Consider the following 22,752-nt stretch of genomic DNA (forward strand, 5'->3'; position numbering starts at 1 on the left):
AATAAAAAAAAAAGTGACAATTTTGAAATGTGAACCCATACTAAAGGAAGATTTTGACGGTAATGAAAATCTAATGACTAATATTTATGAAGCAGAATTTCAAGGCAGAGGTAATTTATCACACAGGTGTACTTAAAATAAATAGATTGTAGTTTTTCTTTGGTATAGTTTAAAGGTACAATATGTAAGATTTTCAGCTTGAAATATTCAAGAATTAACAAAAAAAATATCAAAAGAATGCGAAGAAAAACTGTTTTGACTTCATGTCAAAGATGTCTATGTGCCGCAGAGATATCTCCTGAAGTTAGCATGCTAACCCCAGCTCGGCTAAACTTTTACAGACCCAGTTAACTCCATGCAGACAGTTTGACAACTTCCAGGAACCATTTTTGTCATTCAAAACGGTGAATTTCAACAGAACAGTTTGCTGTTTTCAAGAATGTTTAAAATTAATAAATGGTTCTGTGAGATTATTCTACAAAAATCTTTGATTGAACAAAATACAACAGTCACAATCAGATTCTACCATTTATTACACATATTACATTCTTAAATAAAAATGCTCCACTTAACAGTTCTTGCATAGATATCTTACAATACCAATTTAGAAAAGAATTATGAAACAGACCAGTAACAAAAATAAATTTTCTTCTTCCTTAATAAAGAACATTACCATACTAACATCATATAATACAAATAATATTTTAAACACTTTGTACAGCAAAAAATTGTAAGTAAAACAAGAGAACTGAAATGAAACCAAGTCAACAGAGATGACGGTGATAGAAGAGAGGAAGGCGGGGTGGAGTGAAGGCTTATGGATCCGAGGTTGATGTGAACGGTATCAGAGCTCCAGAGCCCCGACATGTGAGACGTGAAAACACATCTGCTTGTATTTTTCAGTTTTCTGCATGTCCATTCATCCCAAAAATATACAGCTGTGGTGTGAGTTGACTGCAAACACACACTGGATCGTACAAAGGTGCTAAAATATCGCTTCAGGGAAAAGACCAAATTGGATCGGCCACAAAATATGCAGCATGTGGATTGGCACCAAATCAATTTCTGTTAGAGTCGACACAAATGCTCATCATTTTAAAAGTCATTTTTATATTCAACATCATTGCAGCCATTATTCCTGTTGGTTATGATAACAGTATCTGTTATTCAAAAGACGCAATGCAGAGATTTTTTTTTTTTTAGTCTCCACTTAAAATAGCTTTTACAACAGCATCCAATTACAACAAGGGTAAGTGTAATAAAATTTCACATTTGAAATTACCTAAAACTTTTGTTCGGCACTTGAACTGAAGGAAACATTAAATGTCTTGCTGGCAAGCGGAAGGACATGTTGTCATAACCAAGAGGAACAACCCCGTCTCTTAGAAATCACAGTTACCAAATGAATGCTGTTTCCTTTAAAACATATTCAGTGCTGAGCTTTAGTTATATATAACTTCTAAGAGACAAGATTGGTAGGAACAATGGGCAAAAGTATGAAAACAAGACCCACATTTAAAAAAAAAAAAAAATAACAAAATCATTTAATTTTTAAGTAACATTTTATGAAGAAACTAAAGAATCCTTTACATAATCGGCATCATACGAAGATCTGATGACTGAAATGTTGAAGGATTTTTAGTTTACTGCAGTCATGAGTTTTTCACCATAACGCTTTATTGTATACAAAATTGTTACCTTGTGGAAAGCTGGAAAGTAATTGTTGCAATACAACCAATAAGAATACAGATTGTTCTGTCCACATCCGAATAAAAAAATGCAGGTGCATAGGACATAAACATAAACCAAAATTAGCCTCGTTGAGGATTGCGGAATTTGAAAAAAATATTGAGAAAGAGAAACACATTTTCCAAAGCATGAGATCTTGGATTTAGCATAGCTTGTTCTGTTGCATTAGAATTTTGAAAAGTTAATCGGCATATTCCATGTTTCCTTTTTCATTTTCTTGAACTTGTTGATTACCAAAAAAATTGGTTGAGGTAAAAATCACCTCTAGATTCAATGTTTCATAGAACAATCGAGCATAGACAAACTGAAAGGTTTGGTACCAATCCTCTTTTCACATACTGACAGAGAGAGCGGGCCAGACTTTAAAAAGTGGTTCTTCAAATAAATCGACAGGCATCGACAAACTGAGCAGATAAATCAACAAAGAGGGTATAAGCACCTTGCAAGGATGGATCGACTGAAGTTGAACAAACTGTACTGACCGAGGACGTGTAGCTAGGCAAGGTGGAAAAGTTATTGCAGCCTCACTGAAGAACTCCTCGGAGCTCCCAGGCTGCATTAGCTCTTGAGAATCACGTCTCAGAACAGCAGGATGTCTGCAGACTGTGAACATGTCGGGCCCCGGAGGGCTCTGATGGTGGTGGTTGTGGTGGAGAGGGTTTGGTGTGGGTGAAGTGAAACATACAGACACAAGGAGAAGGGTAAAGACCTGTGAATCTCTTATATACTGACACATCAAGTATGGACAAACACAGTAGTTACAGACAGAGTCACTCCGGGATGCCACTGATACCAAGAAAGATCAACCGGGTCACAGCATGACTGAGTACAACAGACTCCCCCAGAGTAACAGGGATGAAAAAGGCATTTCCCTGGAGGGAGAAACAGACTGATCTTTCGGGACTGGACCGGTAGGAGATGGTTCTTGGTGCCAAAGTGCATCCTGGTCGTGTAACAAATGTTAAGTGGATATTTTTGACAGAGTGCTCCAACAGACTATGCTAGCAGTGCGCGCACATGAAGAGTGCAATAGCTAAGTATGATGATGATGTAGTGCAATGTTTGCAAGAACTAAAGCAGATCTATAGAAACGCTGTAATGTCTGAGATGGTGCTGTCGCCACATAATTTCACACAGAGCGGTCTGTGCGTTAAGATCTCACGCTATTTACAAAAGCTGCTAGAAGTGACAATCCTTCTTCAGGATGATATGGTGGGAAAACTGGAAACTGAAGCCTGGTTCCTCGAAGGACTACGTCTGAACAACTACCTGCAGTGACAAGAGGATGTTCGAAGGCTGTTTTCACACTGGGTTTGTCGGTTTGAATCTGAACCTGAGCAAAGATCGCCTGCTCCTGGGACAATTCACGTTAAAAGGATTTGCAAGCAGATTGAAGCATTCGAATCACAAATTGCAGAGAATGAGGAGGATCAAAAAGTTTCGAGACTGCTCCTGTTGCACGTGAACACTTAAGTGGCACCCATCATGTGCACGGAGCTGGGTGTGTAAACACTGTAACCTTCAGGAGTAAGTAGTCGCTTGAGCAACGTCTGCTTCCGAGTTACATTTTTTTGTGAGCACTGGTCTGGAATGAGCTTTTGCCATCAACAAGAGACTGGAACAAAAAACGCACATCAAAGTTGGTGTTAAAATTTGAGGAGAACAGAAAGAAGTTGCAGGGAGTCAAATCCAACTGTGTTTTTGAGGGTGAGGAATTCGCCCGTTTTCAAGGTGCTGTGAGCGGGGGAGGGGGGGGGTTGTCGTCATGTTGGAAAGTTCAGTTCAGGTCGTTTGCACCGAAACTTTTCTCTCAAACTCCTCAGAACATCGCGGTAAGACGAGGTGTTGACATGTGTACCCTGGGCGACAAATTCCCGTTGCACCACCCTACGAATTGCAACCTGATGTGCCTTTTCTGGGTTTGGACAAGAAAAGTTCTGCCCCTCTTGAAATGTGAATGAAGGCTGAAACTCCTCGGTTGGCTCATTGCTCCATTGCTGTAGGTTTCCTGAAGCAAGGATCTCTTTTACCAATTTGATTTGACACTCAAGACCAGCACTCGCAAAAACCACTTGTAACTGCTCATTCTGACATACAAATTAAATAGCACGCAATATAGAGTCCTGCTGAGCTTTTGTAGGAAGAGTTTAGTTTATCTACATCAGCATTCAACTCAAGTGTACTCTTTATTCAGGCAGCCTGACTGAAGCGCTGCCATTTTTTTTTTCTTTCTTGTAGGCTCCAATCTGCTTCCCAACTGCACGTGACCCGCACCAGAGTTCATCAGCAGCTACTGAATTCAGACGGACTTGGGTATTGTTTCATCTTCTGCACCCGAGGCAGAGAAAAATGCTCATAATACCAAATGTGCAGGTGAGATGAGCCCAGATTCCGACTAACCTTCCAGTGTGAAAGCACCTTCAGTAGATTTTCTGGATTTCCTCTCCACTCTCTCCGTTTGATGTATGGGAATGGTAAACTTGTCTGAAGTTTGTGATCAAGCATTGTATTCCACAACAGTTTAACATTTCCAAAGACTCAAGCCCACCTCTGACTTTGAAATGAGACTTGACAGTGCTATCTGCAGAGTGCTAAGACGCTAACTTAAACTAAAGCTACTTCACTTCTGCTTAAGCTGCTAGCGCCACTATACCGGGCACCCTATAAGACCATGAAAACATTATTTTACATTTGTGAGCGATGAGTTCGGCTCCAGCTGACAGTAGACAAGAGACTGAGAATCTTATGAAGCGTGAAGAGTTGGAGCATATCAGGTAATTAAGATTTAATGGGACGGTCGTGTAAGAAAAGCAATCCCTCTCCTTCCACCTCTCATCCATCACTCCTTTTCTGCGTCTCTGCCTCTCAGCTCTTTCCACTACATCTACTACATTCACAGCAGTTAACTTGCAAATATGCAAATCTTTGGGCAAAATGTGTAAAGTGTGCATTCAGCATTCCTGCAGCTGATAGTGCATGGACAACTGCTGTGGACAGAAAGGGAGATATTTGGTGAGGATGGAGGGAAATTAGAATGGCACTTTAACAGTGAAGGGGGTAAGGGGAGGGTGGTGGTGGTGGTGGTGGTGGTGGGGGGGCACGGAGTGGATTAAATATCTGTCGGGACTTTGCTGATAAATGGTAATTTATTTTATCTGTAATCCATGAGATAAAATGCAATAGCTGATTTAATGATTTGGATATTCATGTGGGTAAATTATTTTTTTAATCCTTTTTTTTTTTTTTTTAGTGAAAGTTTCATCTCTTTGACAAACATCTCACTGTCTCCTGGTATTCCTCTGCGCTCACGGGATTTTCTGTTTATTCTCCATCAAATCTGTCCAGTGGGCGCAGACCTCTGGAATCGGTCCGGCTCAACGTCCCTGTTGTTTTTTTTTTTTTTGTCTCCAAAGCACTCGGTTTCCCTGTGACCCAGAGCTATCTCATTAGCTGAACTGCAACTAGAGAAGAGGACCCGGGAGTGCGAATGCTAATCAGAGCTGTGGGACGGCAGCTAGCCGGCCTGGAGGAGCCTGAGAGATGACAGGAGACCTGGAGCAAACGCTGTGACAGAATACCAGCTCTGACGGGCTGAGAGACACGAAGGGAACCAAATGTGGATTTGTATCTAAGTGACTACGAGATCTGTCCTGATGTCAGGAGGGATTTTGATTTAGGAGGAGACAAACTACGAGTTGCAGTTGTTTCATGCTGACTATCGCTGTAGCTTTAAGTGTACATTTTGCATGTCTACTGTATTCAGTTTGGGGAAAAACACAGACCTGTTCTCAGTGACAAATCCTTTAGAGCAAAGTTGACACTCACAGTTTTTGTTTTTACATGAAAGTTGTAAGAGGAGCAGTTCAATTTACGACTTATCCCCTTACTTTTTGTAGACTACATCCTCTCGATACCTTGTCTTAAAAATATGATGTTTAATTAAGCAGAATAAGCACGGACATATTTTGATTTTTTTTTTTTTAAACTCAAAGGCCAAAGTGTCCACCAAAAAAAAGTGTGAAGTGAATGTCAACTAGTCTGGCAGAGATTCTGACACATAGAGCTGGAGTCTTTGAAATGCAAGGCGTGAGTTTGCATCTCTTTAATTTGGCTCGAGTCATTGAGCTCAGTGACTTGTGTGAATGTATGAATGAAGGAATGAATGCAGAGTCAGAACAAAAACTGGATGAACACATTGTCAGCCATTGCTTAGATTAAAAAATATCCAACAGCGAAATGTATCGACTAACTTTCCCCCCCCACATAGTTGCACACTTGTTCAGCAGTTACGGACCTCTTCGCTGAATGACTGCTTCCCTCACAGTATGCCTAACAGGGACACATACACACACACACACACACACTCACACTCTTTCTCTCTCACATACACACACACACACACACACACACACACACACACACACACACACACACTCATGCCAACAAACGCCTCTCAAAAGTGCTACGATCCCCATCCCTCTATGATTGTACGTCCTGTATAGGAGGCTTCTTCTACATCCCTTTGCGTGCCTCAACATTTCGGCACGACTTTGCATCATCCAAGCTGAAGAAAACAACCATCAACACAGCATTTGTAATAGAAACCAGTAAGAATGAAATGAAATCAAAAGTGAAACACTGGATTTATCTCAATCGTGAGTTGCTTTGTCACATTTAGCAGAAAAGAGAGAGTTAGTAGAGAAAGCTGCCGCTAGATACACAGGACTCGTATGGAGGCGGTCTCTCCTGACCGGGGAGACTCTACCCGTGGCTGAAGGGCAGTTCCATGCTGGAGGTTTTTGGTATCGATTGTTTGAAGCTGCACCATAAACCCCCTTCTGGAGGGGAATGTTTTTACTGTTTCACCTAATGAAGGCTGGCAAGGCCAACTGGCTCGATGACTGGACACACTGGGATGTGAAATCCCCCCGCCAGCTTCAGGAACCTGCACCCTCACCCAGCTGCACCAGCCAGCAGCAATAAGTATTAGACTGTTTGCATGTGCTACAGGGCATATAGGTGGTGGTGGATGGATGGAGCAGCGGTGTCAGTATTGGTGTTGAATGCCCCGATTGCAAGGCAAGTTTTTTTTTTTTTTTTTTGCAACTATAGAGCAAAGGAAGCAGGTGTCATGGATATGTGTTTGCTTTAGTTTTCTCTCATCTAACGTGCTTTACATTTGAGATATTAGTGATTACATCCAGGTTACAGTTCAAACTTAACTGTTTTCATCAAACATTACGGATAGCTTTTAAAAAAACAGCTTGTGATTCGACAAACCTTTTGGCTAATTCATGGTATCCACATCTGCTTGCGCAGGCCGATGTTCACAAGTGTGTTTAGGTGTCATCTATTGAAAGCATCGAAATTCGACAGCTTTCCTGCTGCCATGTGTGCCCAAAATTTAACGTGGGCCGAAGCATAACAATTTTGCTCAATAGCACCACAAGTGGTTGTAACTTTCACAGGGCTTTATTTTTTTTTTTTCAAATAAAAACTGGAGCTGGGAATTTCATGAGCAGTCTGTTATGATAATGTAAAATTTTTAGGAAGAGCTTGTGACCCCACTGACTGTCTGCTGAACAACTTACAGGTTAAATCGCTGTTTCCCCCCGTTTCAATCAATTTTGTCATTTTTTTGGGGGCTTGTCAGTGATCAGAAACCTGATTCATCCGTTTTTTGAAGAGCCAGCTGTTAGCGTTGCTTCAAGCTGCAACTTTTTTGCTGTTGTTTTAATTCTTTAAAGATCTGCTGCAATTGCTTTGCTTCCTTTCATTTCTGATGAAAACAGTGGCTAATACACTCAACTGTAACCAACAATGTAAGCACAGTCTCTGAAGTAAAAACACTGATTAAATGAGAGGCACAAACTGCAGCGAGGGATATGTGGGTGATTGTTGGAACTGAGAACAAGCTGATTTTTCACTTCAAAGGATTTGGAATCGTTTGTTACCTCCAGCCGAGAGCTAAGATACTCTTCTACTAAACAACAGTTGCTAAATTCCTACTGTGAAAAAAGATTTGGGAGCAGAACATATAATTCCAGGAAGAATGTGTGCGTGTGTGTTCATGAGCTGGTGTGTGTGTGTGTGTGTGTGTGTGTGTTTGCAATAAAGCCTGCCATGCAATGTTTTGTTTTCCAACTCTGTTCATTAGTTTAATAATTATTTTCCTAAATCTTATTAGTCTTATCTCGAGAGGAGCCGTGAGCAAAGGAACTGCGGTGTGAGTGAGTGTGTGTGTGTGTGTGTTGATTGAATATGTGTGCTTGTTTTGTATGCAACGTGTAGAGTCAGACAGAATTGTTTTTGTGTTGTATTTTTTCAAGCCTTTTATGATTTTTTTTTCCTTGTGTTCCTTTTTTCCTTATTTTCGCTGTAGAAAAAAAAGCACAAATAACATTGAAAAAAAGTCAGTGCAGTCAATGGATACGAAACAGGCAAATTTGACGGGTCGATGTGACCATGTCTGTTCAGAACCACCACACAGAAGTCGGTTGGTATCTTTAGTCCCACGTGAATTACCAAAAAGCAGCTCTTCAGCCTTCGTTCTTGCCCTGCAGTGCTGCCAGGGAGATGAGATCTCGGAGTCTGTGAAAGCGCTCGAGGATGACTTTCAGAATCAACAAATAGGAGAAAAAAAAACCACAGCTAAGAAACGGGTTTCCAGTTTTTAGCGAGTCCTCTGCCTGACTGGTAGAGTGCGAGACCACAGGAGGTCGTACCAGGGTTTTGTTTTTCAGCTGCAGTGAATCGCAGAGCAGGAAGAGCAGCACAAAAAAAACATGAAGACCTCTCTGCTTATATTTTAGTCCAAATAAAATACAAATTCCTTTTCTGAGAGTTGGTATGATTGTTTTTTTTTGTTTTTTTTTCATCCACTGGTTGCTGACAGACTGCAGATGCAAAGTCAGTGCACATGAGGATTAAAAGACCAATAACGCTCTCCTTCTCATCCCACACATTCTGTTGAAGTCATCTTAGATTTTCTTTTTTTTTTTTTTTTTCTTAAACACCTTTCAGTGAGTTTTAAGACATTTTCTCCAAGAGAGAAAAAGAACAAAGTGTCATTTTCGTTAATAACAACAATAAGAAGAATCATTGTCCTTTAAGTAGAAAAAAAGGGAAGAAAGTGTCGCTGCGCATTTCTGTCAGATGGCCTGCGGAGGCGGCAGGCGTCTCAGTGAAGGTGAGAGATGCAAACACCCGCCGGAGGAGAGCCTGAGAGCTGCAGCGGCACCCGCTGACCGAGGTCCCATGGGTGCACCAAAACACCCAGTGTCCGAGCCCTGGGTTCGATTGTCAGCCATTCTAGGAGTCAATCCGTACAGCCTCTCTCCTGCAGATTTGGCATTGTTGTTTTCTTCACATAGATTTCTGAAGCTGACTGCAGCAGATGATGGTTTCATGTTCCGTGTATGAGAAACATCAACAACAAAGGAAAAAAAAAAGCTGAGTATTTGATTTCAAAAGCCGGTAAAGCACTAACAGCTGACTATATGGATATTTAAAGTTTTCTCGTCCAAAGTGACTCGAGAATTTAAACACGCTGAATACAGAGAAAGAAAAAAAGGCGGCGTAATGTATCACCAAGCGAGTTAAGTACATGTCGGTTTGGCAGTGTCCAAGCCCCCAGAGCTGCTGGGGTTCACCGGGATGATGCATTCAAAGACGGGTGTGTGAAGTGTTCACTATTGCAAATGTGAGTGTGTAATTTTAAAGAAAAACAACAATCTAGCTACTCCTTGTTTTCCTCCCGTCCATGGAGGCCATTTGAGCCAACTGGTTTTTGGACGGGACTGAACAAGGCGGGCGGTTGGTAGCTTGACTGCCCATCCCTCTGTCCTCCTCATCCTCCTCCTACTACTCTACTTCTCCTCCTCCTCCTCCTTCTCCTACTCCTCCTCCTCCTCCTCCTCCTCCTCCTCCTCATCTCCCACTCCTTTACTTGTTTGCCCTCAGATGTGCCTCTTCATGTGCAGGGCCAGGTGGTCCGATCGAGAGAAACACCTGCAGAAAGAAACGGAAAAACATCGGAAATATTCATTCAATGTCCAACATCTGCATGAAATATGTGCATTAAACACAGGAAATTAAAGTTAGGACACAACAGAAGAAGCACTTTGGCAAGGCAATTGGAATAAAAATAGAAAGAGCTCACATAAGTGACATGTAAAGACGTGTAAGGGCATAATTAGTCCTATTTTGTTGGATATTTGCACAAAATAACCGTAATATATCAGCTTGGCAAGTGTTGCTCATTGATGCCACCGGCTGGGTTTATTAGCTGTGAATGTGCCACTCCCACCTCCCTTAAATACCCACTGGGGTCTGTGTAATTTTTGGGAAATCTCCATAATCCCAGGCTCTTTGAACTTCCCACCGGCAGTGTGTATTTGCTGGAAATGCTCCACACTTGCGGCCCCTCCTCCACTACAGATTGTCTGTCCATGCTTCTTTGCGAAGGCTCCACACTGCTCACAGTCCACTGAAATATTCACCGGCTCCGTGTACCTGCTAGGAATACATGTCAGTCCCAAGCTGGCTCAACTATCCATCACGTGCCCTGGTTTGAAACATGAGTGATCATCAGTGCAGCATTTTAAGGGCACTGAGAACTTCGGTACAGATGTGGAGCTGCCGTTCGGTTTGTCGGACACCAACGTGACCCATGATGCACAGTACCTAATGTTAAGCTTAAATAGATGGGTTTTTTTTGTTGATGATGAAAAATACCAAACATCCAACAATATTCCCATTGCTTTTTTTTGCTACGTGTTAAGATTTCCCAGCCTTAAAACCAGTGGTTGAATGTAAGTAAATACTTTACATTTACTCAAGTACAGTACTTCAAGTACTGAGTTACATTCATGCAACATTACGCTTCTGCTCCTCTTTATTTCAAGGGGAAATATTGCACTCTTCATTCAATTTAATTTTCACTTGCATAGTGCCAATAGTCATGTCAGGAAACTTTACATGGTGAGGTCCTTACAACTGAACCTTACAATGACACATAAGAAATTATATATTCCATTACATTTATCTGACAGCTTTATTTAATAGTTACTTTATAAAATTGAAATGTTCGCAAAGAGAACCCTAAAATTGAATTCTCTGTTGTAAATGAAACTAATTAAATCAATAGTATACAAGCAACCCTGAATTAATTAGTTAACACACTGATTAGTCAATGGACAGAGAATTAACAATTAAATTAATTTTCAATTTAATCATTTTTAATTAAATTAACTTTTATGATAATGTATTATTTTTCTCATTTCATTATTATCATCTTATGTCAGGACTACGACCTCTAAAATGTGAAATCCTGTTTTCTTTTGAATAATTTGTGTAGTTTTAATTCATTGATTATAATTTTAAAAGACAAGTTTGGACCGTTGGTTCAACAAAACCCTGTTCAAAAACAAACCAAACAACCAATAAATAAAAGAAAATAAAAATCCACAGATTGCTCCATTGTGAAAATAATAATGAGTAGCAATCCTACGCAAAATGGTCAAACGTGACTATTAAGCTGGTCTGCTTCAGCTTCAGTTTACCAGGGTCAGTTTAAGCTGCTTGAGAAGGTGATATTTGTCCATGTAAAAATGTTAGATGTCTGTTAGAAATTTTGTTCAAAACAGTGACATATTATGCGTTGGGCTCAATTAGCTAAATCCCAAATGCATACTCGCTTAAAAGTGGTTTCAATAGCTGATGTGGATGTTAGAGTCATATTTCAGTTGGAGGTAAGATTTTACAATAATAGGCAGACAGATGGGCAGAGTGAAGCAGACAGAACGCTAGCTCACTTCGTAACACACACATCTAGTGATGCAGAGAAGCACAGAGATTTCCACCACTTCATTTTAAAACTACAGTGAATTGAAGTTGTCTCACCTGGTTAAGTCACACCAGTGAGACCCAGATGTTAAGACGTATACAGGGCCGATTCAGCCTCAGTGATTTCCCTAAATACGACTCCAACACGGCCATAAATCACAGCCAGACACCCGCAGCTCTGCAGTCAAGTCCTCCAGCTCGGAGTAAAATACTACTGGAGGAACGTATTAGATATGCATCGTGAACATGGACTCTAATGCAGACAGGCTGGCAGTGCTTTCTAATACCGGGTCATTTAGCTCAGCGCTGACTGCACCTGATGTGAGAGAGACATAAAACCAGGTGCTGGTGCTCTACATTATAAGATTCACAGCGTCACGAGCATTTTAATTTTATTACATGTACTTTATCAATTGCCAGGACTGTTAAAGCTGAACATCCACAATAAAATGAATCACTAATGATATGACTAAAGGAGAGGCAAAACAAAATGTGGGCGAGACTAAAATGAGAAATTAAAAATGCAATTTGCCAGAGGCTTTATTCATTATTAATTAGTCAAGCCTATTCTTTGTGTGTTTGAGTGTGTGTGTGTGTGTGTGTGTGTGTGTGTGTGTGTGTGTGTGTGTGTGTGTGTGTGTTTAGGCAGGCTGTTGTTCAATCCAGACTTGAGTAGACGCGGAGCCAAACACTCGGATGTGGAATACATAGTTTGCTTCACTGCAGCCGACTCTACTGCTTTTACTGTGATTTATTCTCCTAATTTCAGTCTTCAAATTCTGCAGGAAACCTCATTCAAAACGCAATAATTAGGTTTCAACTTCGAGCCACAAAGATTTTAAACTTTAGCAGGGAAACATTCTCACGGATTAAATGGTAAACCAGCATATTTATTATTTTCCTAAAACTGAAACAAACTGAAGTCCTGTCATAAAGCTGCGAGGTTTCTTTGGCTGAACATAAATTAACGCTGAGGCGTACAAACCTTTGGTGCCCACCTGAAGAAGGTTTAGTAGTAAAAAAAACTACCATACTTCTCTCTGACAACCTTAGGGTGGGGGTCTTATATTTCATAAAATGTTACTGTGCAACTCTATCATGCCAAAGCGTGTAATACACCCATCAGTCCACTAGAGGATGCCGTGGCAGCGTCACGTTTTGCCTCGCTCGGGTAGGTTTAAGCACCAGATCAACACGTTGTTTAGTTTAGGGAAGATCGTCGTTTGGGGTCTAAATAAGTGTTTCTATATAAATAACGTTACGTATCTAACATAAGCTAAAGACGGTATGTTATGTAAGTAACTTACATGCGTTACTTAAAAGAAATCCCAGTTGACTTTTGCTTACTCACGGACTCTTAACACCTCCCGATGGGAGTTTATCACTTCGTACGTCGTCACGTGAACTCCTTAACTGACTGGTCATACACGCGTGTGTTTTTCACGCCTCGACGAGGCAAAACGTGACACTGACACGGTGTCCTCTAGTGGCCCGATGACTGTATTACATGCCTGATAATGGGCTGAGCTGCGTGCTGCGTGCTTCAAAGTTTGTTGGTTTGATGATGTTTAATGAAATCGACTCTGTCTGCTCCAAAAAAAAAAAAAAAATCATAAAAAAAGATGTCAGCTGAATTCACTACGTTTGTAAACTGTCTGCATCTGTCGTTAAATCCTTCTGAGGATTGTTTGGAGATGTTTAGAAATTGATCTTTTCCTCTGTTTTGGCCCTCCCTCCACACAACCCCAACACTCTCCATCCTTTTCAAACACATCGTGGTATCATGTATGATTGTCAGGCTTCACGAAACGTAGACACTGAAAACAGCAGCAGCAAAATTGAAAATCTAATTTCCTTTAGCCTCCAACGCTCTTTGTGATGATTCATTTTCTATTCCACTAATATAGCTAATAACATGATCCAGCTGCTCCCACCATTAAAATCTGTGGTTACAATTAACCTTGGCTAACAGAGAAATTAATAATCCTCAATCCCATTTGAATGACTAAACAAGCTGTCGATATTACTGCAGCACGATCTCACTCGTAAATCTGTGCAATAACGCTGCCGAGTGTATGAAGGCTTTCGCCCTGCTTGCAGCCTGTTGTGTTCAAAGCGCTTATCGAGGGCTACAGAGTGTTTAGTCATAGTCACTAAAATGCTGTTTACAAAGTTACAACAAAAAACAAGAGTCTAAATAACAGTTCAAATTTTTATGAAGAACAAGACGAAGAGAATCGAGTGCCTTCTTCTGCCGTTTCGTTTTGGACGGTTCGTGTTTTGAATATTCGCCGACAGTGTTGTCAGGTTCATTCACTTAAAATCCTGCAGAGCACGGTGTGAGTGTTACGGTTGAACTTTGCTCTCTGTTGTCTGCGCTCGAGTGTTTCCCCTCAGCCCTTTAGCTGGCCATGTGGTACCTACTGTACACCTTCACCAGTCTGTGTGTGTGTGTGTGTGTGTGTGTGTGTGTGTGTGTGTGTGTGTGGCTGGACAGATGGCCAAGCCAGTTACTGTGTCACTGTAGGGGGGGGGCGGGATGGAGCAGCCAGACCAGCTGGTACCCCCCCACCCACTCCACTCCCCTCCCCTCCAATATACACACACTTCCTTATCCTCCTCTTCTCCTCCTCTAAACTCTCCCTTCTCCTCTTCACTTTTTTTTTTTTTCTGTCCTCCTCCTCCTCCTCCTCCTTCTTCCAGCTCCATGGAAACATCAGGGGGTCCCCGCTTGATTAGGCAGGATTAATAACAGACTGCCGTGTGTGTGTGTGTGTGTGCGTGTGTGTGTGTTTCCCCTGGAGAAATTGTGTCAGATTGAACATTCTATCTAATGTTAACCTCTCCATGGCTGCCACTTTTAGCCATTCTAATGGTAATATTTGGTGGGCTCCTCCCACCACAGATGTATGTGTGTGTGTGTGTGTGTGTGTGTGTGTGTGTGTGTGTGTGTGTGTGCGTGTAATTCTGTGTGTGTTTGTCTGTCACTAAAGATCAAGACGCATCTTTGCTATGTTAAGCTTGTTTCTATCCACTTTGTACTTTGTTAAAGGGAAGCACTGGGAAAGTGAAGCTCTGCCCGGCTGTAACTCTCGTGACAATTTAAACCAAAGTGCTGCACAAATTGACATTTGAACTTAATGATGAAAAGAGCCGGGACCACTAGAGTTCACAAAGACCCTGAGTGTCTGCAGAAAATTGAATGGCAATCCGTCCAGGACTTTTTGAGATGCCTCGCTTTGAATCAGAAATGTCAACCTGCTGTCAGGGGAACACCGAACGGCATGAATTTCACATGTGCAAAAAAACTCATGTAAATGTGAAACATGTATTTTGGGAAACGTGGTTTAGGGGGAAAAAAATGTAATGGTGCAATGTGTGACGTTACCTTGAACAGTAGAACTTTAGTAGCACTTAAAATGGCACTTACTGAGAGCACTTTGTAGTTTGGCTTTCTTGAAGAAATAGTATTTTCTTGATTCTTGTTGTTCTGGGTTTTGTACCCTCATTGTTGAAAATGCACTTATTGTAAGTCGCTTTGGATAAAAGCATCAGCTAAATGAAATGTAATGTAATGAAGCCCATATATATTCCCCTGTGGAAACATTTCCACATATTTTCCAGATGTTGCAACATGTGGTAAACATGTTTTGTTTCTGTAAGAGGGGGGGGGGGGGGGGGGGGGGGCTTATCTTCCGTGGGAACATGAATGTTGAGATATATTGTAGTTCAGACTAAATCGGTAGATCAACATTGCAATTCAGAGGGCCATTTTACTTAGTTTATAACACCTCAATGTGAAAAACAACAATAAATACAACAAAACAAAACAAAACAAAAAACGCTCTAAAATCCTGAGCTACCACTAAAGTAATGAGTAAATTGAAACTTAACTTATTTAACTCTTAAACAGTACAATACGCTAACATTGGCCTATTTAAACACTGGATTACCCAGCAGCCTTAGTGCCTGTTGCTATGGCGAAGATGCTTCAGAATGTTTCGATAATACGGTTAAGGAAAAAACACATGGAGCAATCTTTAGCTTGAGATCTTAGGCGCTGTGATTGGATGTATGTTACTGAAACACCCCTCGATAGGTGTAGTTCACGGATCTCCACACACTGCCTTACTGTTGACACATCATTTCTGACACCGATGTTCGTGCTTTGCAGCTGTGATTCACTTCGGGAAGTTTCAGAGGATGAATGGGGACCTTGACCTCAGACTCAGAGGTGGGCGGAGCCTCAGTGGTGCTCACCGCAGGATCAGCTTTCGTCTGAGCCGTTGTGCTGTTGTGACGTCTGGACATTTAAATGTTCCTGTGAGTCAATAATGACTTTGCATCTTAACGTCTTTGTACTCAATGTGCATGTGTGTGTGTGGTGTTTCTGCATTATGTGTGTGTGTGTGTGTGTGTGTGTGTGTGTGTGTGTGCCAAAAAAGAGCTAATACAGTCCCAGCTCTCAGCCTGGATTAGAAGCTTCCAGCAGGTTTCTGGGGGTTTTATGTCTAAAACCCAAACTAGAGGGAACCCACAACAGCCAATTACACTGTCTCTGGGGCAAAAGTTTTTGTCTGTGTGTGTGTGTGTGTGTGTGTGTGTGTGTGTGTGTGTGTGTGTGCCTGCACTGCCTTTCCAAAGAACAACACACACACACACACACACACACACACACACACACAGAGACTGTATGTTAAAGTGGAGCTGGCATCTGGTGCCACTCAATTAGCTGCGACCTGCTTGCCAATAGCCAGAATCCATTTAAACTGCCAGCACAGGGGCATGAGTAAGCGCGCGCATGCACACACACGCACACACACACGCACACGCACACACACACACACACACACACACACACACACACACCACACACTCTCTGTACCTTGAGGACCAAACAGTGATGATGTGACTCTCAACAGACACACAAACACATCCCTTACTTTCATCTACCAGAAGATTTAGTTTGGCTTTCGTTTAACGCACACACACAGACACACACACACTCCTCTTCTTCTTCTTCTCCTTTGTTTTCCACAGACTGCAAGTCGGTGAAACAAACACATCGACGCAGGATGAGAAAACAAAATCTTCTACCAGCAGCCAGATAACATGACTTGAAAGTCAATAAGTTTCTGAGCAGAAACAAAACACTTGTCCTCCGTGTGTCCGTCTGGCTGCCCTTTAACGTGACTCCATTAGGAAATAACTTTATGTAAGATAATAACATACTTATCATTAAATTGACCACACAATAAGCTGCAGTTTAAAATCTGTGGCCGACGATGAGGGACTCGGCTGCGCTCCTCCTGCACGCAGCGGCTGAAGGAGGAAACCACCTTAAAGTAAAATGCTCACGTCCCTTTTCAAACTGCCGACTCGTTACTTCGTCTCTAAAATGTTTATTTAAAGGATCTGATTTCGCCCCCCCCCCCCCCCAAAAAAAAAGAGTTGAAATTTGTTGAAGATTATCAGTGTGAACTCCACATGAGACGCATGTAGAACAAGGCTGGATGAAAAATGTTGTGTTATTATCATTTGTCAGAGACTCTGACTTGCCCCCCCCCCCCCCCCGCCCCCCGCTGTGTTGAATGCTCTCCCGAGCAATGTTCAGAGGAAGCTTTCACAGAGAAAGAAATTGTTGTGCTGTGATATCGAAGCCAACATGTCTCCATCGATTTAATGGTGAGGCATCAGAAATTGGAAAGAAACCCCATTTACAAGCTCATCTTTTCATGTCAGTGGGATTATTTTTCATTATTGGTGGGTTCACTGTGGCGTATTTAGCCTAGCTTAGCACGAGTTTTGTAAGCAGGAGGAATCTGCTTTTACTCATAAAAACAGTGAATTAGATACGATAGTTCTTTTAAGCAGTTAGTTTATTCATTGGACAGTCCATCCAGAACTTTGCCAAGTTTTCCTCTTATTGTTGCAATCAAAATTGCTGGATTTTTGCTTGAAGTTTGCGATGTAATTTGCATTTTAAGTGATTTTTTTTTTTTTTTTTTTTTTTTTTTTTAGTAATTAGTTGCAATTTTTTTTTTTTAAACTACCACAACGTAATAAAGAATCACATGTAATCACGTCCTCTGATAATAAGCATGCTGCAGGTCACAGAAATATTTGAGTTCTAATCTTTATTTTAGTCTTTTGAACTCTATGCACTCAAAGTTACAAAAAAAATAAAATCATATAAGTGATGTAGGTTTAAGAATAATAATAGTAAGAAACAACACAAAGGCTAAATATTCTGTAAAAATAAGTGTTTTAAAAACCTTGTGGGAGGTTGTGATGGGCATGTTTCGCTATTTTTTTTTTTTTTTGTTGGACATTTTTAAAGGTTTTAACGATATCATTGAAAAAAAATAATATATTGGGTCTGTTTTAAACAAAATACTTTGACTTGTCATGATAGTAGACGCATATTGTAGGTGTTACTGATAAGATGGATGATGGCTCTGTTCACCTCAGTGTGTGACAGTGTGTTCCTCTGTGACAACATGCACGACACCAGGACCCCAAAACTGAAGCAGTTAAATGGAATCCAGCAAATTGTGGAAGTCATTATTTACACCCGTGCTTTTCTTTCACTGTGAGAATAGCCAGTTGCAGGCTTAATATATACAAAAACATCCCAGATATGTTCCCTGTATAACCCAGGTCATCTTTAATAGCAGATGAAACGCTGGTTCTTGCCACATAAAGGTCACGAATATCCCGCAAATGTAACGTGTGCCGTGTTGCTTGTTGTTTTTTGTGCCTTGCGTGTTTTTACCTGTCGCAGTGGTTGCACTTGAATGGCTTCGCTCCGGTGTGTTTGCGGTAGTGTCGCGTCAACTCGTCACTGCGGGCGAAACGCCATTCGCAGCCCTCCCATGAGCACTTATAGGGCTTCTCACCTGCCACAGAGAGAGAGAGGGAGAGGGAGAGGGAGAGAGAGAGAGAGAGAGAGAGAGGAGAAGGTGTCACGTCCTATTATAGTTTCTGCATCTAATTTCACACGTCTAAACTACAGCTGTTCACTAATGTACAGGTTACCACCCCTGGCTTTCTCCAAACACGCACGCACGCACGCACACGCACACGCACGCACACACACACGTCCCAAGGGCTGGCCAGGCAGACCAGTTTCAACACAACAGCCATTTCAATGAGCCAACACACTCAATTAGCTGTAAATGAAGTCTTTCAGCACTGCGGCGTGTTAATTCATAATCCCAAATTCACCCTGAAATGAATCTCGTTTTGTTCCCTATTACCAAATCCCCCCTCCCCCCCTCCTCTTGCCCACACGCACACGCACACGCACACACGCACACACGCGCACACACACACACACGCACACACGCACACACGCACACACGCACACACACGCACACACACGCACACCCCCCGAGGTGGGTAGATCTGAAATGTAAATGAAGTTCTATCCTCCGGTTCGCCAGATGGGAGAAGAGATGGTCTATTGTTCTCAGCCTGTAGTTATCTCTCCATGATAGAAAGCCTTCCAGCTGTGTGTGCGCGCGTGTGTATGTGGGTGTGCCTTTTGGTTAAAAGTGTGTAGTGTGGAGGAGCAGACTGTCTTCAGATGGGACCTGATGATGTCTCGCTGTGTAAATGCTTGTATGAGAGTATGTTTCTCATCTGTGCGTCTGCGGGGTCAGAAGATAAAACAGCAAATCAGCAAATCTGGCCTTCCACCCAAAAAACATAAACCACCACAAATATGAATACCACAACCAATAGTAGGAAGAAAAGAAAGAATAATATATTTTCTTTCATTTAGCGACATTAAAACAGTCTCAAATAGCTATAATAATATAAGCAAAAACACATTTAAAAGCTCATGAAAATGTCCTTCATTCATCATCAACTCAATAACAAAAATTGATAGGCGGCTTCATTCGGCACCGAGCTTTTTAATTGTGCCATTTTGGATATTTCACCCAGCAATAAAGGTTTCATGCACAAATGTGTGTCTGTGTCTCTGTTCTGCACTTCAGGCAGACTAAGCTTTTCATTATTTGCTAAATTCCCCCTCCTGCTGTTTGAGTTGGTTTTTTTTCCACAGTGTTTCATAGGAAACCTTGAAATGCTTCTCTTTTGGCGTGACCCTAATTGTGCGTATAGTTGGCGTGTCTCCTTTTATTTTATTCATTTTGCTTCCAAACCTGAAGCACTGGGAGCGAAGCTGGGTTAAAAAAAAAATAAATAAATAAAAAAATAAAAAAATAAGGGGTCTGTGTAGCTACAGGTACCGATGAAAAGATGATCCAGGAAGTCACGTTTGCAGAGTCTGACTGCTTATCAGCGTCTAGCAGAAACATCCACGTATTTGATTGGACAAAGCTGTGTGTCGCTGGATGGTTTTCCAACGGTTTGTGGCAAAAGCTCAGCCAGATTCAATTTTTTTTTTTTTTTTTTTTTGGTGATGACCTTCATTTTTTTTTGTAGACATCAGGACGTCTCAACACAGCAGCTTCATTTGACGTGAACATCGACCAAACCGGCAAATCCCTCTAACATCAACCAAATAGTCATTTAAATCAATTTGATTAAAAACAAAATTTAAATATTGATAGAGACGAAACACGGGCCTTTGTCCACTGCACACACAGTGTTACAAAAAAACAACTGTCCAACTATAATTGCAGAACCCTAGTGTGTGTGCATGTGGACCGGGGGGGTGGTAACTATAATTGGGGTCTTAATGACTCTTAATGGGGAGTAATGCAGCAGCTTACAGTCAGTTAGCCAGATGTCCAAGCACCCCCTCCCAAACACACACACACACACACACACACACACTGCCATCACATCACACACCAATCTTCTTAAGGAGACAAACACAAACACACACCAATTCAGAGTTAAGTGGAACTAATGTGAAATCTGAAGCATTAAGAAATATGGTGGAAGCCTAAACGGTTGCAGTAAAAAAAAAAAAAAAAAAAGATGCTTTCACACGTGTCAGTCGTAATCAGCAGTCGGAATTATCACTGAAAAAAACTGAATGGAGATGAAAACAGTCAACAAATGCTGTCAGTGGTTGAAATGGGTCTGATGCTGTGTTCGCTGATGCCATCTTCCTGATTGGATAAAACGATAGCGCCAATTAGAAGTTTGTTGGCAGGATAATCAATTTAATCATCCGTCTCCTGTGCCGGAGCGAGAAAACATAAAGCTCAAATAAGTTGCTTCTGGCAACTGCTACGTTAGTTTCTGTGTCGTCTGAAATGATGTTGGTACAGTTAGTCACTTGTTTGGTTTGCCCAAATTAAAATCTGTTTCTAAAACAAAACATTAAGAGAAAACAGAGTGATTTGATTTTTAGGCCGCTTCAGGTACAAAGAGGCGTTTAGTCTGGTCTGATTGTTTGTGTGTTTGTCAGCTGTTTTTATGATGAAGTGGCGTGCCCCAATAGTATTGCACACTATATTAACATTACATAATTTGTTTTAATGGTAGCTGCAGTACGTACTTAAAGTAAAAAGAAAATGCATGTGATTTGGAGCGCAGCTGCAGTCTACAAATACGACGACTCCATTTCAGCCCACATTCACAGGTACTGGTAATTCTCTGGGACACACACGTCCCAGTTCAAACTGAATCCAGCAAGCAGTCGTTATGAAGCGCTCAGAATCGATACAACAGCTGAGATGTGAGGCTTCGGCGTATTGCGACATAATTCCGACAGTTGTGTAAATCTATCCAGACATAAGCAGTGGTTCCAGTTGCATATTTGAATATCATAGAAAACTATGGTGAAGGTCTGGACTCTCTGAGCCTGAATATTACATTGTAGTTGAATATTAAAATACACCAGTTGTAAGAATTTTTTTTTTTTTTTTTTTTTTTTTTTTTTTTAAATCTGAAGATAAAAGCACAAAATTTCATGCAGACATATTTATATATTATGCAACCATCTCGCCTTTCAACTACCTTCTTTATCTTTTGTGCTGTTTAAGTCCCCAAACATACACGAAGGACATAACGTCATATTGCAACAGGAGTAGGAAATATGAACTTGCTTGTGTGAATATAAATTGTTTTAATTCACCACCTTGAATCGTCACGCCACAATAATCCAACCAGAAGAAAGTACACCTTCCTCTGCGGTGCAGACCAGCTCTGACAGCGAGGTGATGCAATGACAAGTAAAATATGATGTGCTACAGGAACATCCAACAGTGAATGATGCCCTCTTCCCCTTTATTTCCCCACAGTTCGGGTGTCTCTTTGATCAGAGTTGTCTTTTATCCACAGACACAACATGACTGCAGGTGCTCTTGGACTAAATTAATTCCAGATCACGAAGCTGTGCTCTCCAGGATTTGCATATTCAAATTCATCCAGTCAAATCTCATGCAGTCGGTTGCAGATTCCCACAACAGGGATCTGGCTTTCGCTGCTGTTCCCCCCCCCCCCCCGTGCCTGTTTCAGTGACAGGCCTTTTCTTTGTCGTCTCTTTGACAGTTTCTGATCTGTTTGTGGACGAGATCCTTCTGGACAGAAGACAGAGTATCCTGGGGTCAGTCTCAGTGAAGGGAAGTCTCAACTCTCCGAACTACTGCAGCTTCTATTGCACTGCTATTTGTCTTTCATTGTGTTTTCACATTCGGATTTCATCATCAGCTTAGATTTTGTTACATTAAATGACAACACAGAGAATGAAATGATTCTTAAGAGGAAAGCTCAACCAATTTTACACCTCAAAGTCCGTTCTCTGGAGTAATACCACATATGAGGACGAGGTGTATGGAGCCTTTTTTGCAGCTTGAAAGTCGGGTGAGGCTGAAGAATACTAGTTTAAAAGTTTCGTTTATCATACCCTCTTTAACTTTTCCACTTGCGCGATATGAATTAGACATCCTCATCCCTGCTACACGAGCTGCTATCACACACTCAAATCTATGACAGAACTGTGGGTAGTTGCGATGCATTGTGGGTAACGAGGATGCCGGGTTTTGACAAAGAGAAACAATGCGGTTGAGGGTGGTTGAATGGACTGTTCAGGCAGGAGGTGTGCTCTGGTAGCCAACGATGTATGGACCAGTTGTTGCAGTTCACAGGTCTGACACAGAATCTCCACATAATATTTACATAAAGGTCAACAAGGCTTCGCACGGAAGCAGCCTGTGACAAATAAAACACATC

General features: G+C 41.4%; 1 protein-coding gene across 1 annotated transcript in view; it reads right to left on the bottom strand.

Annotated features, from left to right (window-relative positions):
• Window positions 1–515: 515 nt before the first annotated feature.
• The window catches only part of klf7b (Kruppel like factor 7b), a 74,864-nt gene continuing 52,627 nt past the window's right edge, over window positions 516–22,752 (bottom strand). Inside the window, exons 3-4 of the mRNA XM_069154344.1 lie at window positions 18,371–18,494; window positions 516–9,759 (exon numbers count right to left, since the gene is read on the bottom strand). Coding sequence (XP_069010445.1) covers window positions 9,708–9,759; window positions 18,371–18,494 — 176 coding nt within the window. The 3' untranslated portion in view covers window positions 516–9,707. The remainder of the gene's footprint in view (window positions 9,760–18,370; window positions 18,495–22,752) is intronic.

This window comes from Embiotoca jacksoni, unplaced genomic scaffold (assembly GCF_022577435.1).
Source record: "Embiotoca jacksoni isolate LCO1_2020_lvr unplaced genomic scaffold, fEmbJac1.0.p SCAF_2, whole genome shotgun sequence".
Lineage (NCBI taxonomy): Eukaryota > Metazoa > Chordata > Actinopteri > Embiotocidae > Embiotoca > Embiotoca jacksoni.